Source organism: Temnothorax longispinosus, chromosome 9 (genome assembly GCF_030848805.1).
Source record: "Temnothorax longispinosus isolate EJ_2023e chromosome 9, Tlon_JGU_v1, whole genome shotgun sequence".
NCBI classification, from domain to species: Eukaryota; Metazoa; Arthropoda; class Insecta; order Hymenoptera; family Formicidae; genus Temnothorax; species Temnothorax longispinosus.
The window spans coordinates 12,595,379-12,614,321 of NC_092366.1; the positions used below are offsets into that span (position 1 = coordinate 12,595,379).

Here is an 18,943-nt window from a genome sequence, read left to right on the forward strand (position 1 = left end):
AATTCGAGCAATTAAAAGATCCTCTTTAAAACTAAGCTGGATAAAACATAAGAACGCGAACGTAGGTTGACTTAAAACCAATTATAAACTTAAGACTAATTTCACATATTCGAACGAATTTCAATTCCGCATCTAAACAATGAGATAAACAATCATTCTTAAATCCTAATAAAAACGCGCGAGTTAGAGCGGGAGTACCGCTAATTTGGTCAATGGCCTGTCGTAAGACCCTTTGGTCGTTTTAACAGTGGCTGAACGAGCCACACCGTCCGCTCCCAGATGCACTCGCTCTATTCGGCCGGTTAACCATTGCAATGGTGCCAGGCCTTGCTGCTTTATTATTACCAACTGTCCTGGCTCTAATTGCTGGCCCTTAGCCCGTTGCCATTTGTGACGCTCCTGAAGGGAGTTTAAATATTCGTTGCGCCATCTCGTCCAAAAATGCTGAAGCATTTGCTGAAGCATCTGCCATCGTGTGAGTCGATTTACGTTTACATCACTTAAATCGGACACGGGAAAACTATTCAACGGCGCGCCAACCAGAAAATGCCCGGGACTTAAGTAAGCCATATCATTAGGGTCGGAGCTCAGCGGCGTCAGAGGTCGCGAGTTCAATACGGCTTCAATTTCGCACAAAATCGTTACCATCTCTTCGAAAGTTAAATTCTGCCCACCTACTATTCGTACGAGGTGGTATTTCACGGATTTAACCGCTGCCTCCCAAAGGCCCCCAAAATGCGAAGCATTAGGAGGTATAAAATTCCAGGTGGTTTCATGACCGCGTAAGAAATGCCTTATCGCCGCTTGGGTCTCATCAATTCGCCAAAAGTCGTAAAACTCTTTTAATTGCCTCTGAGCTCCAACGAATGTCGTCGCATTGTCGGAATACATTTGGTCAGGCTTTCCTCTTCGCGAAATAAGCCTTTTTAGCGCAGCAATAAATGCGTCGGTAGTAAGATCGCTGACTATTTCTAAATGCACTGCCTTCGTCGCAAAGCAAACGAAAACGGCTATGTAAGCCTTACGATTTCGCGAATTACGTCGACTCCCTTCTCGCAAGGTCACTGGTCCGGCATAATCTACTCCGCAATGAGAAAAAGGGCGAGAAATTGTGACTCTAGATGCCGGTAAAGTGCCCATGGGAGCCTCGGAAAAGACAGGGCGCGACTTGAAACAAATGATACAACTGTTGATAATCTTTCGCGCAGTTGACCTTAATGCTAGTGGCCAAAACCGCTGTCTAACGGACGCCATGGTAGCCTGCAAACCGGCGTGAAGGTTGCGTAAATGTTCGTGTTCTATTATTTGTTTGGTTAATCTATGATTCCGCGGAAGTACTATTTGATGACAGGCTTCATAACCTAGTTCCGAATTATTCAACCTGCCCCCGACTCTGATCAAATTATCGCCATCCATAAACGGAGCTAAAGTCTTTAACTTACTAGAATTATCAACATTCTCCCGCCTGCTTAACGAAGCATATTCTTCGGGAAAACTCTGCCTTTGAATCATTCTGCATAAGAAATTTAATGAGAGCGATACTTCCTGCGGAGACACCCTTACCGTAGATGCCTTGGCCTGGTTGGGCGTAAAAAACCTACGACAGTACGCTACGATCCTGCACGTTTTATTTAGGTTAGAAGACCTGTCAATCAAGTCGTTCAAAGTGCCGTAGTCGAAAGAAGAAGCAGCCATACAAGCTACTTTCTGCTCAGGAAGGTCCTCAGTAAGAACCTCAAATTCGCTACCAGGCCAATCGCACTCAGGTAGCCTCAAATAAGAAGGGCCATGCCACCACAATTCGCAATCTACTAACTCACTTGGGAACAACCCTCTGGACAAAACATCCGCAGGATTATTAGATGACTTGACATGTCGCCAATTGGAAGTTTCCGTCAATCTTTGAATCTCTCCCACTCGGTTAGCGACAAATGTTGACCATTTACGGGAATGGGAGTTTATCCAATTAAGCGTTATGGTTGAATCGGACCACAGCCGTATACTCATGCCTATCGTGTCGATAGCTGACTTGACCTTATCCATCAATTGTGACAACAACAATGCCGCGGCCAATTCAAGACGAGGGAGAGAAATAGCCTTGACAGGAGCTACACGGGATTTCGAGCAAAGGAGATGAGAAGCATAGCTTTCTGGACCCAATTGAGTGCGAACGTAAACGCAAGCGCCATAGGCTCGTTCGCTCGCGTCACAAAACCCATGAATTTGTATAAACCGTGCCTCTGCTCGTTGCTTGACACACCGCGGTATTCGCAATTTATCAATGTTTGAAAGTTGTAACCTAAACTGCAACCACTTCGTGTGGACCTCCTGGGGAACAGATTCATCCCAGCCTACACCCGATTGCCAAAGGGTTTGCAGAAGGATTTTCGCCACTACTACGGTTGGCCCGAGTAGTCCCATAGGATCAAATAGCTTAGCCAATTCTGAAAGTATTGATCGTTTCGTAATGGTGCGTGAAGATGGCAAGGGATTTAAAGAAAAACAAAAAAGATCATCTCTCATGTCCCACCCAGTACCCACGGTCTTACATACAGGTCTGGAAACTTGTAGGGTGGGGAGTGACTCAGATAGTGAGGCAAAATGGCGAACCTAGGGGTGAGCCAATCAAATTAGGCCGCGTTCCGATGCATGTTCAAAAGCGCTATTGGCGTTATTCTATCCTTGTTTATGCCTAATGAATGATAAAGATAGAATGATGCCAATAGCGCTCTGAGTGTGAATCGGACTGCGGCCTTAATTATATATAATATACATATATAATATGTATGTATGTATATATGTATATATGTATGTATGTATAATTGTATATATATATATTATATACCTTTGTACATTGATATATATAATACCTTTGATATATAATTTTATATAATTGTATATAATTCTTTATAATTAATACATAACCTTATGCAAATGCGAAAATGCAATCGACAAAACTGTTTAAATAATTCACACTTACATCAATGAGAATTTTTCCATCTGGACCACGCTTCTCTAATTTTCGCACGATGCACGTTGGCTCAAAATGACGCTCACACACATGTTGCGACGATTTCAATACTGCAATGCCGGGAATTGCAGATTCCCATTTTTTACGCAATTCTTCGTCCTGAGGCACTTTAAAAACGGAACATTTTTCTGTATTGTCCTTAAATTTCTTCCAGCAATTCGGCACAATGCACGCTTTTGGCATTGTATTTACAATTTATGTTAACTTTCACTCATACAAGTTTCAAAGATTTTCACTGATTTCGAATTTTGACACACGATCACCACCATTTGAACATGGTCACGGTCGGCTCAGTTTCCCGTCCGTCCGATAGGTTTGCTCCAATACTGGGGTCTACGTGCCTCACTAACGGTGACACCCCCCACCACTTAAAAACACAGGAGTTTCCAGACCTGTATGTAAGACCGTGCCAGTACCTAATACGCGGAAATTGTTGTCCTTGTCGAAAGGCACGACTCTGTCACTTCGATCGCTAATACCCGCTAATAACTCAGGGCAATTAGACCCCCATTTGCTAAGCTCAAAAGAGCCTAATCTTAATAATGGTATTATCTGATCGCGTATTGCTAATGCTTCCTGCTTCGAGTCAGCTCCGGTGAGCATATCGTCCATGTAAAAGTCACGCTTTAGAATCAAAGACGCTATCGGGAATTCCTTTTCGTATCGCTCTGCTAAATCGATGAGACATCTTATGACCAAAAAGGCGGCTGCGGCTTCGCCAAACGTGACAACGAGCGACTCAAATGTTTGAACGTCTAAAGTTTTGTCATCGCGCCATAGAAATCTCTGCAGTTTCGTTTGAGATGGATGGACCAATACCTGCCGATACATTTTAACTATGTCTGCCACGAGAACGTAAAGATGAATCCTAAACCTTAAAAGTATGGAGAAAAGATCATCCTGAATAACCGGCCCTACCATCATTATATCGTTTAATGAAAGGCCGCCATCCGTTTTGCAGGATGCGTCGAAAACTACGCGGAGCTTAGTGCTCTTGGCATCCTCTTTCAACACGCAGTGATGAGGCATGTAATAAGCACCGGGTTCATTTGGATCCTTCTCCAATATCTGACGTACGTGACCTAGATCGATATATTCATGTATGAAGTTCGAGTATCGCACCCTTAAATTGGGATCCTTATCGAAACGTCTTTCCAACGAACGTAAACGATTTAGCGCAATATCCCTTGATGTGCCTAAATTATCGACTAATTGTTGCTTAAGCGGTAGTTGAACCACGTATCTACCTTGCTCGTTCCGTAACGTCGTCTTTACGAAGTGTTGTTCACAAAGCCTTTCTTCTATAGTGTATGTTTTAGAACCTCCCCTAAAATCCTCCATCTTCCAAAAGTTTGTGAGCTGATCGTTCAATTCAACATTACTAACTGAAGCGTGTAGGGAAGTAACACATAGAGAAGGCGAAGGACATTTGTTAAGCTTGCCTGCCAATATCCATCCTAATCTAGTTTTCTGCAACGTTGGATGTTTATCAGATGCCCTAATCTGTCCTATACATATAAGACTCCAGAATACTTCCGTGCCAATCAACACGTCGACGCCAGAGGAGACGTTAAACTGAGGATCTGCTAGAGGGATGTTGCGAGAAATATCAAATGATTGGCGTTTGACAGTGAACGCAGGAAGGTCGTCCGTTATGTGGTCAACAACAATACAATCCAGGACCCATGAAAAGGCACTTATTCTAGAAGTTAATTTAATTTGGACCGCTTGCTTGGCTTGTGTTGCCGTTCCGCTTATACCTGACACCGAGATTTCTATTGAACGAGGGACTAGCCCTAAAGCGACTAAAAAGTTTTTAGTTATGAAGTTGGCTTGCGACCCGGAGTCTAGAAGAACTCGACAAGAACGTTGCGAGCCGTCCTTATTTTGAACGAACACAACTGCTGTGGATAAAAGAGAGCTGGCACTCGATGCTGAACTCGAAGAATGTGTTACTACCACACTGGATCCGTTTGATTCCGTTGAGCTCGAAATGCCAGACTCTTGTTTCGGGCCTTCGATCGCCTTGGTTTGCTCGGTAGCGGCGCCTGGAATATGTAGTAACGTATTATGCTTGCGGGAGCAAGTTTTGCAGCCCCCTGACGGACACTTATTGGCGATATGAGCCGTTGAACGCAAACAATTCAAACACAACTTGCGAGATCAAATATTTTCTATGCGCTGAGCGACAGTTAAATCCAAAAATGTTTTGCATTGGTATACAAGATGCTCGCCGTTACAAAAAACGCATTTCGCCTTGACGGCCGTATTACACGACGTTTTCTGTTTACCGTTTACTTGTGATCGCGAATTCACATTCTTTGCCGAGGCGCTACTCGGCTTCTGCGTTGACTCGATAATGTGACATTGGTGTGACAAGAAATCTAAAAATTGTTTAAATGTGGGTAGTTCATCGCCGACCAGTGACCTTCGCCATTCGCGGCTTGTGACCGCGTCGAGTTTAGAACTAAGCAAATAAATCAACAGATCGTCCCAATTATGTGTAGGACGCTTTAACGCCTTTAACGCTTGAATATGACGAGATGCTCCGTCCGTGATTTGACGCAACTCGGATATATTTTCTTTGTTCATAACGGGCAACTCCACAATGGCTTTAAGGTGATTCTGTACTATAACACGTTTGTTATCGTATCTTTCTATCAATAAATCCCACGCGACCGAGTAATTTTCGTCTGCAATTTCTAGCGAGCTTATTACGTTATACGCCTCACCGGTGGTTGATCCCATCAAATACCGCAATTTACTGATATCGCGCAGATTCGAATCATGTATGGCCGAGCGGAACGCATCTCTAAAAGGGAACCACTCGTCATATTTTCCTGAAAATTTAGGCAATTCTAGTTTCGGCAGCTTAATGTCAGACACGTACTGCGAATTGGAAGCGCCCGATACCGTCGGCAGCGGTGTGTCGATAACGAGCGACGTAGGCGCAGATAATGTTAAGGCTCGAATTCTGGCTGATAATTCGAAGAACGCTTCTTCGAAACCCGCGCGATCGTTCTCTTCGACCTCATCTAACTCTTCTATTTGTGTTTGTACATCGTTATATTCAGTCCAAAACTGTTCTAGCTTGTTCTTACGCTCCTCTAATTGCGCGGCTACCGCGGGCGTGACGGACGCGATGCTATCCACGTACGTTTTTACGCGCGTACATGATCCCTTAAGAGACCTACGACGTTTTTTTAAATTAGCGAGATCTGTTTCATCGGCCATGTTCGCTATTAATAACGCGAATGCGGACGAAGAATAAACACCTTTTCTGGTTGGCGGTAAACCGAAGTGAGTTTTCCCTACCTGTGGGTAAACGGACAGTGGCCGAGTACTCGTCGGTAACAAGGAGGCGCGCTATGCCGACGCGCTGCTAAGATGGCGGCGGTGACGGTTGACTCGGGAATTTTCCCGCGCTGGATGTTTCCGGAACCTTCCCGCACTGGCTGCCTCTAGAACCTTCCCGCGCTAGCTCGCCGGTCCTCGGTGATGCAAATGGCAGGAACTTCTAAAGATGTATCTATCCCCTCGATGAGATCTTCTGCTTCGCCGGCAGAACGGAGTGCTAATGAGCTGCTGTTGCTCGGAAGACGATGGTTTTCGTCTTCCCGCTGGTAGAGTCTCGCGTGTGAGAATCTCGTCGATCCGGCTGAGATCGCTGAGTCTTAGGCTAATGGCGTATGCGTGGATGCCCGAATATCTCCGTAGGTCGTACCGTCTGGCGATATCCGGCTCGAAGGACCATAAATTTGTTGCGTATCTTGAAGCCTCATATGCAATCGCATGTGCGATTATGTCTGGACTTCTCCCGTCGTATCACTCGAATTTCGGAGGATGGGACGGTCAGGAAATCTTTCCTTTAGTTTTATTAAAAGACACTTTATTTGCCACGACGCCACTGCTCTCGATCACAATAATCTCGTTAAAGGCAACTGACTGCCTCACTCTTATCTTAACGCCGGATGGAAAACTGTTGTGCGTGCCTGTACGTGTGCACGCAGCGAGCTTCTAGCGAGAACTCGCTCGAGACTCCCGAGCACCAACGAAAAACGCCGAAGGCGCACGATCGCGAGAGATCGAGTGACGCTACAGCGCAAGCGCAGTCGAAGTGAAGAACATGTATACGCTAAGTCCTAACATACGTTATATTACAAAATTTTGTACATAAAAGTTATTATAAAATTTTTTAACAAAAATTTCTATTTATCATTAAAAATTTTTGCAGTTAATATTGAAATTGTTTTAAAAATAATATGGTTAGATTCTTTTTTTGTTAAAAATTTCTTAACAAAAAAATACAACGCAAATGATAAACTTTGAATATGTATAGCACAGGTAATAAAAAATAAAAGGCAGTATTTTTTACATACATTAAGGGAAGAAAACACCGCCTTTAAAATATCAACTATTATGTTTTTAAGCGTATCGTTAACATGGTAAGAAAACTGAAAAAATGTTTTACATAAAGTTTTGGGGGAAATGGGGCACGTTGAGACACCTAAATTTAACTTGCTGTATTTCTTTAAATATTTATGCTAAAATTTTTTTAAAGTGATTTCCAACACAAATTTACTTAAGTTTTGAAATTTTAATAAGTTTATTGGTTTAGCGTGCTTTACTTCTTAAATAATAAAAAGAAATCAGTTTTTAAAGTGTCTCAACCTGCCCCACTAATAGTGCAGGTTGAGACATCCAGTAGGGGAGATTAAAACAATGTGAAGCACAATGAGACATATCAATAATAATTTGTGTTATGATTTTTTTGTGAATATATATTAGATAGAATATTAGAACATAAAAAAATATTAGAATAAAAAAACTTTGTGTCGGCATCAAAATTACCTTTTACTTAACGTTTTTTCCGTTATCTGATTATTTTCAATAAGCAACAGATCTAAAACAAGAAACAACCTTTTAAAATACAGTTATCTTTAAAAGTGTCTCATCTTACTCCAAAAAGTTTTATGTCTCAACCTGTTTCATAGTTATTTGTCTCAAAGTGCCCCAACAGCAATTTTCAAAGCTAACAATAAAGCTAAACCGAACTAAATTGATTACTGTGCAAAAATACGAACTGTGGAAATCAAACACAACTACCGGGTGTTTCATTTTAATCGCCCCAGGCAAATATCTCGAAAAATATAAAAGATACGGAAAAACGTTTCAGACAAAAGTTGTTTGGTTCGAAGGGGGACATAAGGGGTGAACGTGTCGAGGTCATATGGAGTTTAACTTTGTTTTTTTAAATGGAACTCCCTATTTTTCATTGCATATTCTTGTAGCTTACCTAAAGAACTTTTCAAAATCTTATATTTGAGTATTTTTTCATGAAGTACTTTTCAAGTTACAAGGCTTGAAATTTATTGGGTTGCAATTATGTATCCAACAGAATAGTAGTACATTTGAGCATTTGCTGTAAACCAAAAATACACAATGTGACTTCGATGTGACCCTACTTGTGAGTCAATCGGTCTTGCCTTCACTGGCCGGATCAATGTTGGGTCTTGCCTTCACTGGCCGAATCAAATCTTGGGTCTTGCCTTCGCTGGTCGGATCAAATCTTGGGTCTTGCCTTCACTGGCCGGATCAATGTTGGGTCTTGTCTTCATTGGCCGGTACACCTTGGGTATGCTAATGCCGACGGGATTGTAACTTTCAAGCCTTGTAACTCGAAATAAAAACTTTATGAAAAAATACTCAAATATAGGGTTTTAAAAAGCTCTTTAGGTAAGCTACAAGAATATGCAATGAAAAATAGAGAGTTTCATTTAAAAAAACAAAGTTAAACTCCATATGACCTCGACACGTTCACTCAAGGTCAAACCAATGACACCATCTTATGTCCCCCTTCGAACCAAACAACTTTTGTCTGAAACGTTTTTCCGTATCTTTCATATTTTTCAAGATATTTGCCTGGGGCGATTAAAATGAAACACCCTATATATAGGCTATTATTCAGTAATAAATCTAAAATTTCTACAATCATAATAAATTAATTAACTCAGTTTACCTTAGCAAATTAAAATTTACATTTAATATTCAAAAACACTTATCTTTCGTTCACAACAAAACAATGCAATCTGACTGTAAAAACTAAGATTATGTTACCTCCTGGATAAACAAGGCATGCAATAATGACAGTGCAGCCAACCTAAAAAACCCCCTTTTCCTCCAACTAGCAGTATCTCAACATGCCCTGTGTCTCAACATGACCCTGCACTCTTTTCCTACATATGTATATGTATGTGTATGTATGTTGTGTATGTGTGCGCGCACAAGAGATAAATTCAATTATACAACCTCCATATCGTACAGCTTAAGTAACACTAATATCGACGGTGTCATAACTTCTATGGCTTATCCCAGCAAACAAAAAAAGATTGAAAAGAATTAAAACGGGATTGCCAGGAATTCAATTAAGATCTTTCCGAATTCCATTTTGTCCAAAAAAGGGATTGAAATAGTTTCAATATCATGGAATTCCTTATTTTGGAAAGAATTTGTCTTTTTTGAATCCCATCCAATTCCGACACAAAAACGTAACAAAATGAATGCCACTGAATGCCAAGTTAGGGATTGGAAAGTTTCGTCATGAATTCCATTGAATACCGTTGATTCCGTTAACGAAATGAATACCATTGAATGCCAAACTAGGAATTAAAAATTTCCGTATTGAATTCAATGGAATTCAATGGAAACTATTTCAATCCCTTTTTTGGACAAAATGGAATTCCTGGCAATCCCGTTTTAATTCTTTTCAATCTTTTTTTGTTTGCTGGGATAACTCAAAAAGTTCCTGGTCACTATAGGGGTCAGCATAACCCCAAAAATTTTTCAAAGCAGAATTACACTAACTCCAAACTTTGAAACAGACCTTGTGGTGCATCTACCAAAAATTGACATTTAAAAAAAGTCATTTTTCATGTACCTTAAGGGGATCCTTAGCGAAGGCCAAACTTCCTCGATGTCGATAATGTCGAACATTTTTAATTCCGTTCTAATTCGTTTCCTATCATTTTCTATATTACCGGCCTATATCTGCCCTTGTCTAACAAGAGGCATCTGTCCTTGTTTCGATTGCTGCGCCATCTCTCGCTACACGCCATACTGCTCTTCTTGTCATTCCGCATGTATATTTGCATGTATAAAAGTTAAAACAATGACACTTTTTTTCTACACTTCTATCGTAGTTGTAATTGCACGATATTGTTCTTCAATGTTTTCCCTAGAGGGCTAGATTCTCATTTTGTATATATAAACTGCAGAATTTTTGTATAACCAAATATTGTCGTCAGTGACAGCTCTATGTGCCCAAATTTTTAATTTTTTTTTCGTTTTGGAAGTTAAAACCGATCTAGCCCTCTACATTTTTGTGCGTACTTTAATTCTAGACCAAATTTTTGCAATTCCGTAAAGCCAATTAAAAGTGGTTTTGTTTTAATTAAATGTCGGTAATTACTGCCACTATAGGATCCCCTTAACTTCTGTGATTTTTTTTAATATGTTAATATTAAGTAATTAACAAAATTATTATTGCGGCAGGTTTTACAACATTTCAAGAGGTTAAGTAATTTTTTTCAAGTCAAAATAATGAAATACTGAAAATGCGGCAACCGATTTTTAAGTCGCTGGGGTCGTTTTGACTCCGGTGTGACTGTTATGAAATTGTAGATAAGTATGACCACGAAGAGTTAACAAAAAAAAATTAATTACACCATTCTCAAAACATCTCAATATCAACTACAAGAATTTATAGTAATAAATGAAAATTCATGTTGAAAAAATATCAAAATAGCCCTAACCTGACTTTAAATTTCATCTAGGGTCAAACAAACATTACGTTTTACATTCTACACATATTTTACATTCTACTTCAGTCTTAACCTAAAAAATTTTTTAATACAACGTATTTTTTTTTAAACATTTTTGCATCATATTAAACAGTTTATCCGGTATACTTATACAAAACATACATTATACAGGGTGTTGAAAAAAGGTGATACCAAATTTTAGAAGTATGTAGTACTCATAAACCAAGAAGTCTTTAAAAAACCATTCTCAAAAACCACTTATTTCCGAGTTATAAAGAATATAAAGCATTTTCTACAGCAAATGTTCGATGTGCCCTCCATTCATTTCTATACACAATTCGGTATACTTTCTCATTGAAGATCGAACATGTTCAAAAACTTCAGGTTTATTTCGTATTAACAAAAGTTTTCTATTTTTTGTATCAGTTTATCCGATGTGTCAACTAATGTGTACACTATGCTCTTCAAATGTCCCTCCCATAAATAAAAGTTGAACGGATTTAAATCCCATGAACGAAATGGCCATACAACTAGACCGTCACTTCCTATCCACTTTTCCTGAAAACAATTGCTTAAATGTTGCCTAACAATCATGAGAAAATTCGCAGGAGCACCATCGTGCATGAACCACGGTTGTTGTCTACGTAGAAGAGGAATATTTTCCAAAAGTTTGATGATGTTCATTATTCGTCAACCTTAGAAGCTCGTGAAGGACGGGTCGCGTGTAAATACGTTATACTAGAGACCCTCTAATCAGAGGCCAGCCATAAAGGGGCTACTTTTGATTGGTCCGCCATTTTTCTTCAAAAAACAAGAGAAAGAAAGAGATATAAGAGAGAGAACGAGAAAACAATATAAATTTAAAGGATCTCTATGAATGTATATCGCTTTCTCTTTCTCTCTTATAACCTTTTCTCTTGCAGGATTTTGAAAAAATCGCCTGATGACCAGTCTCTGATTACAGGCGGGTCTCTACGTTATACAATGCATAATCGTAAAACGAATGGAGAATACATCGAATACTTTATAACTCGGAAATAAATGGTTTTTGGAGTAATACTTATTAAGACTTTTCACGAGTACTACACACTCTTAAAATTTGGTAACACCTTTTTTCAACACCCTGTATATATACAGGGTGAATGGAAAGATGAGGTCACCTCCAACTAGGAGGTGAAAGAGGAGCTTAAGTAGAATAAAAAAATGTATATAAACTTTTGTTGTATTCGCTATGGTTCAGTAAGTGTAGCACTTCATACATATAGTATTTTATATCTGCAAACTAAACATACAATACATTGTTGAAGACCGATTACAATGTTTTGCGTTTACTAGAATAAGGGCCGGTATCACAGTCTCCGATTAACGTGATCCTCCGATTAAACTCACTCTTCGTCTCTTTCTAGAGGGACAGTTAGAAAGAGATGCAGAATGAGTTTAATCGGAGGATCACGTTAATCGGAGACTGTGATACCGGCCCTAAGTGTTCAAAATGCTTTTCTCCCTCGCGCAAGCATAATTTTCTCGATCCACATGTCTACATTATGCCTTAGACGATCAACATGATGGTGTAGTTGAAGTACACCTGTCTCTCCTATCCTTCGATGGCTTCCTCCTAAAGGTGCCTTTTCATGCTGACGCTCGACGCTCATTTTCAGCGGCAAGAAAGTCGCATGACCACAATTGACGCCGGCGTCAATTGAAATTCATGAAAAGGAAAACAGCATCAAAATTTCGGCGTCTTCGCGCTGCTTTGGCTTTGACGCTTCAAGTTGGAAAAATCCAACTTTTCTTTCTTGACGCTGGCATCATAGTGATGTCACGTGACGACGCTCAACGCTGTTTTTCAGCGTCCCATGAATTGGCACCTTAAGGCTTCAAACATTCGTCTATTAGGATCTTTTCGCCGCGGAAATCGCATCTGAATATTCTCTCTCAGCTGTGGCAGCATTGCCACCACAAAACTCATAAAGATAATGCATATCGCGATATTCCTCATATTAAAGCGGGGAGCACACACTTCTGCATAACGCATAATGCGTAAGCATAAGAAAATTGATTGGTCCGTACACATGTGCATAAGGAAATAGACCAATCAATTTGCTTATGCTTACGCATTATGCGTTATACAAAAATCTGTGTTCCCCGCTTTACTAAACATTTTCTATCTGTGATCTCACTATACAATTTTCTATGTAAAGCACTTGGTTGACTTCACTCTTTCTTTTAGTATTGTTGTAGATACATAGTCTGACTGAACACAGTAGTCTTTTAAATAAAGCATAGAGACATGACGACAACAGATATATGGACACAGTACGGACGCGGTAAACACAATTGGCTCACAAATCACAACATTACATATTCAGCATAAATAGTCTAATGGGTCTCTAGAAGAGTGTTCAGAAGAAGGTTGATCATGTTTATTTTGCAAATGTAAAACCTACAACACACCTGTATTTACTATAAATCATAGCGAATACAACGAAAGTTTATGTACTTTTTTTATTCTACTCAAGCTCCTCTTTTATCTCCTAGTTGATTGACCTTACTTTTCCATACACAATGTATATAAATCAGGATGAGTCACTTAAGACTGGCTACCTGAATAACTCCCACAGATTTGGAGATAGAAAAAAATGCTTCAAGTAAAAATTGTGAAGGAGACATCTTGCGGATATTTTTTCCCAGATGGAAGTACTTAGGAGATTTGAAGGTCCTTATTCTTTTAAATGGGACCATGCATTTTTGAACACCTATGATTAAAACCTTTTGAAGACAGTTTCAATGGTCACATGAAAAAAGTTAAAAAATAAAAATTTATCGTGAATATTTTCGAAACAGAATACTCGTGGTTTTATTAATTGAATTAAATCGAAATGTTATTATTTATGTCATTGGTTCATATTTTATTGAGATGGGACGTTAAATTGTGAACAATACAAAAGATTTTTAACGCAAGTTATACTATTCACCTTATTATATGTCCTATTACACGTTTGAAAGGACTTTTCACAGTTCATTTATAATGGTGTTCCGAACATTCGTACGAATTTTCAGCTCTATCGGAATTATTGTAACCTTACCCCTATTTTTTGGGCTAAGTTGACCGGACTAAAGTGTTATTATTTATGTTATAGAGGTTCATATTTTATTGATGGGACGTTGAATTGTAAAAAATACAAAAAACTTTTAACGCAAATACTATCCACCTTATTAGAAGATGTCCCGTTTACCAAATCTTATAATATGATAGTTGTTCAGTACATTTCACATATGCTATTCGAAAATCGTTGGATTAGATGAATGGGGAGTCATAAATAGCCATTTCATCTAACCTAACAATTTTCTATTCAAAATTGCAGTTACAGCACATGCGGAATATGCTAGACAACCATCATATTAGATCGTGCAATTATCTATAATAATTGTCTCTATACTTTTTTCTGTAAGAGTCACCGTTTCCGAGATATAATCATTCAAAAAGTTGAAAAAACGGTGTTCTTCATAATATGTATGTACGCGGCGTACTTATGCATATTATGAAGAACACCGTTTTTTCAACTTTTTGAATGATTATATCTCGGAAACGGTGACTCTTACAGAAAAAAGTATAGAGACAATTATTATAGATAATTGCACGATCTACAATTATTGTCTAAGCTATTTTTATGATAAAACTTACCATTCGGCTGAAAAACACAAAAAACCCATTTTTGCCACCTTTGACCTTGAATAAAATTTTTTCCAGGCACGGGATGTATGGGGACTTTTCACAGTTTATTTATAATGGTGTTCTGAACATTCGTACGAATTTTCAGCTCTATCGGAATTATTGTAACCTTGAATGTCTACTTTGACCGGACTATTTCAATTTGATTCAATTAATAAAATCGCGAGTATTCTGTTTCGGAAATATTCACGATAAATTTTCACTTTTTTCATGTCCATGACTTTGAACCATGACCATTGAAACTGTCTTGGAAAAAGCTTCAATCGTAGGTGTTCGAAAATGCATGCTCCCCCAGTTAAAAAAATGAAGATAACCTTTAAATCTCCGAAGCACTTCCACCCAGGAAAAACTGCACTTCCGTAAGATGTCCCTGTCGATACCACACAACTTTTAACTTGAAGCATTTCTTTCGTGACCCTATATACTTAATTATATCAATGACGTATATACATAGACCAAACATTCCTATACTTCTGCTACAGCAGCGGTTGACATCAAGGTCGGTAGCGCCATTGTCCATTTACCGACTTTGGTTGACGTCCCAGCAAACAAAAAAAGATTGAAAAGAATTAAAACGGGATTGCCAGGAATTCCATTTTGTCCAAAAAAGGGATTGAAATAGTTTCCATTGAATTCCATTGAATTCAATACGGAAATTTTTAATTCCTAGTTTGGCATTCAATGGTATTCATTTCGTTAACGGAATCAACGGTATTCAATGGAATTCATGACGAAACTTTCCAATCCCTAACTTGACATTCAGTGGCATTCATTTTGTTACGTTTTTGTGTCGGAATTGGATGGGATTCAAAAAAGACAAATTCTTTCCAAAATAAGGAATTCCATGATATTGAAACTATTTCAATCCCTTTTTTGGACAAAATGGAATTCGGAAAGATCTTAATTGAATTCCTGGCAATCCCGTTTTAATTCTTTTCAATCTTTTTTTGTTTGCTGGGGGTTGAAAGTCAGATGTTGGCAGTTTAAGGCCGGTATTCATAAGTTATTTAAGACTGTCTTAAGTTCAATCTTAAGATGTCATGAACCAATCACAGAGCCGTATTAGCGTCTTAAGACATTACTTAAGACGATCTTGAAGACTACGAATACCGGCCTAAGACAGAGTGAGATAGTTGATTTGGTTCTAGTGCTTTCTCACTTTGTCTCTTTCTGTCTTTCTATAATATCTTATATCCAACTTTCTCTCTGCTTATATAATATTTTCAATTTTCTCTTTTTCTTTCTCACGAATAATGGCGACTTTTGACAGTCACTCTTAAGATGGAGTGAGAAAACAGTAGAGTAGACATAATATAACTTTCTCACTGTTCTAAACTGCCAACTTCCGGCTTCACGTCAATAGACGGAATGTTTGGTCTACATTAACTATGTCGCTGATATATAAGTATATATATATATATATATATATATATATATATATATATATACATATATATATAGGCTGCGGTCCACTTGACGCTACAAATGCTTTGGAGCGTTCTTCTTCTCCTTCTTTCTTCATTAAAAGAAAAGAGAAGAGGAATGTTTCGAAGCATTTGTAGCGTCAAGTGGACCGCAGCTATATATATATATATATATATATATATATATATATATATATATATATGTATATATATTTATTTATATGTATATATATATATATATATATATATATATATATTTATTTACTTATATATATTCTGATCTATTAATTCTGTCCTCTCATTACTTTTATTAGAATTAAAATAAAACATTCTAACATGAAATGAATTATAAATTAAATTCTAGAAAATATATTTTTTATAACAATCAATATATTGATAATGGAAATTTAAATATTGCAACAAAAATTTTCTTAAAAACATTTTATTTTCTCCAGGAAACATGTACGTTATCTGTCCGGTATCTTTGAGCACAAGTAGTTTGCATCCAAGGAGTACTACCCTTACATTTGTATTGGAGTAATCCGGCAACCGCGATCATAACACCATTATCTATGCAGAACCGCTCATCCGTCGCATAAAGAGTTGCATTCCTTTCCTTACACATGACACCCATCATTTCCTGCAGTCTTTCATTACATCCTACACCACCCACGATCAATACCTCATTCGAGCCTACATGCGCCATTGCACGTTCTACAATATTATTCGATGTAAACAAACAAGGAAAAAAACGAGAGAAAAATTCATCTACTTGGAATTACCTGTGATTTCGATGAGCATGGCAAACACAGTCTCTTGCAAAGAGAAACATAAATCTTCAGGAGTAAACTCTTTCGTATCAAGCCACTTGGAAAGATGTTCCTCTATGTAACTCAAAATACCAGAGAATGATACGTCCATCCCTTTTACAACATATGGTAGTGGTACCAATTTTTCACATCTTTTCACATCCATAAAATTTTAGTTGAATCCAGCAAACGTGACATACATGAGCATAAATTTAAGATTAATATTTATATTGAGAATAAACAATAATCAGATAAAAATTTACTTGCTTTTTTGCTAACTGCTCTATATTATATCCAGGGGAAGGATTATTTGAAAGCTTTAGCAGCCTTGCAAATCTGTCCAGACAATTTCCAACTGCTATATCAATTGTTTCGCCAAAAATGCGATATCTTTGTCGAGAATATGCAATGATTTGAGTATTTCCACCAGAAACATACAAAACAGTAGGATTTTTAGTACCAGTGATTAAACGTCCCATCTCAATATGGCCAATGCAATGATTGACTGCAACCATAGGTTTATTGTATAATTGAGCAACAGTCCTAGCTACTAAAGCAGCAACTGTCAATGGTGCTCCCATTCCAGGTCCCTTTGTATAACAAATAATATCCACATCCTTCAGACTAATCTTTGCATCGTCTAATGCTTTTTGCAAGATATCTAATATATGTTTCCTATGATGTTGCGCTGTCTCTCTAGGCAAGAAACCTAATAAAAAAACATATCTAGATTACATGTTAAAATATTTACATATTACAACTATTTAGAATGTGTAGAGAAATATAAACTAGACCAATCTATATACATATATTAAAGTCCTAAAAAAATAGCTAATAAACTTTATTTGATAAATAACTAAAAAGCTTATACTGTGTATAATATGTGCTTTTTATTTTTATCATTATTTTATTTTATTTTTATATTTGTATTGACAAATTAAGCTCAAACTAATAGAATTCATATAATAAATAATGAGAACACTAATGAAATAAGTAAACAAAAAATATATATAATCTTAACGTACAGAATACAATGTCCTGATTAATAAGAAAGTAAAAAAAAATTAATATAACATTAATTTATTTTTGTAATCTAAGTAAAACTTGATTCTTATATAACCTTTAATATTTTAAATATAAACCTAATTCAACACATAAAAAATATTTTTTCAAAAAATAAAAATATTGTATTTATAAAAGTAATTTAAGAAATAAAACTTTATTTAAATCTATTTTTTTCCCTTCTGTATTCCAACCAACTGTGGAAGTTAATTGAATCGTTTTGAAATAACAGATGGACATACAGTAAGTAGTACAAATTTAAATGGAAAATATAAATAACTCAAAAATTAACTTATATTAATAAATATAAAACATTTAATATATGCTTGTGCATATTTACAAAATATTATTTTGAGGTTACCTTCTCCAGGCGGAGTAACATAAGTGTGGCGTACGTTCGACAATACGTTTTGATCACGAATTATTCCTACACCCAATTTATTCGCGCTACCTTCAAATCCAATAACTACGACCATTTTTTACAAGTTTTTAACAAATCGCAAACTTCCTCTTCTTTTTCTATTTAATGACTCCCCACATCCATGGTGTATGTATGTACAGTATAAAGGCTATCGCACACAAAATGCATAGAACATAGACATAGCATAAGCATGGCATAGATATGCAACCTACACAAATGTGCATAGACATAAGTTTTGGCCAATCAGAATTGAGGGAAAAATAATTGACATATATTCCTAACCGAAATATTAGGCTTGTTCACGTTGCTTGAAATCCCCAAACATTTTTGCACTTGAAATGAGATAAATATATATTTGGCCGTTGGAGAGAGAGAAAGCGAAGATGCTGAGTGCAAAAAGTGCAAGCAACGCGAACAGACCCATTAAGGGGATCCTAAAGACGTTTGTATTACCGACCGAATTCTATATCCTATATCTATCCTTGTATAGACAATGATGATAGGCAAGAATAGACATGGTTATAGGTTATCACGGTCTTACATACAGGTCTGGAAACTTGTAGGGTGGGGAGTGACTCAGATAGTGAGGCAAAATGGCGAACCTAGGGGTGAGCCAATCAAATTAGGCCGCGTTCCGATGCAT

At 37.6% G+C, this 18,943-nt stretch overlaps 2 protein-coding genes across 2 annotated transcripts; both read right to left on the bottom strand.

Annotated features, from left to right (window-relative positions):
- Positions 1-183: 183 nt before the first annotated feature.
- Positions 184-6,265, bottom strand: LOC139818527 (uncharacterized). Its single transcript, XM_071787260.1, has 4 exons — positions 5,323-6,265; positions 4,792-5,079; positions 3,448-4,539; positions 184-2,444 (listed from the first exon to the last, which is right to left on the bottom strand). The coding sequence occupies exons 1-4, from the start codon at positions 6,263-6,265 to the stop codon at positions 184-186; spliced, it is 4,584 nt and encodes a 1,527-aa protein (XP_071643361.1).
- Positions 6,266-16,434: 10,169 nt separating this feature from the next.
- Tcs3 (Probable tRNA N6-adenosine threonylcarbamoyltransferase Tcs3) lies at positions 16,435-18,438 on the bottom strand. Its single transcript, XM_071788869.1, has 4 exons — positions 18,241-18,438; positions 17,085-17,526; positions 16,791-16,969; positions 16,435-16,722 (listed from the first exon to the last, which is right to left on the bottom strand). Exons 1-4 carry the CDS (start codon positions 18,353-18,355, stop codon positions 16,451-16,453), a joined length of 1,008 nt encoding a protein of 335 aa, XP_071644970.1. The 5' UTR covers positions 18,356-18,438; the 3' UTR covers positions 16,435-16,450.
- Between the last annotated feature and the right edge of the window lie 505 nt (positions 18,439-18,943).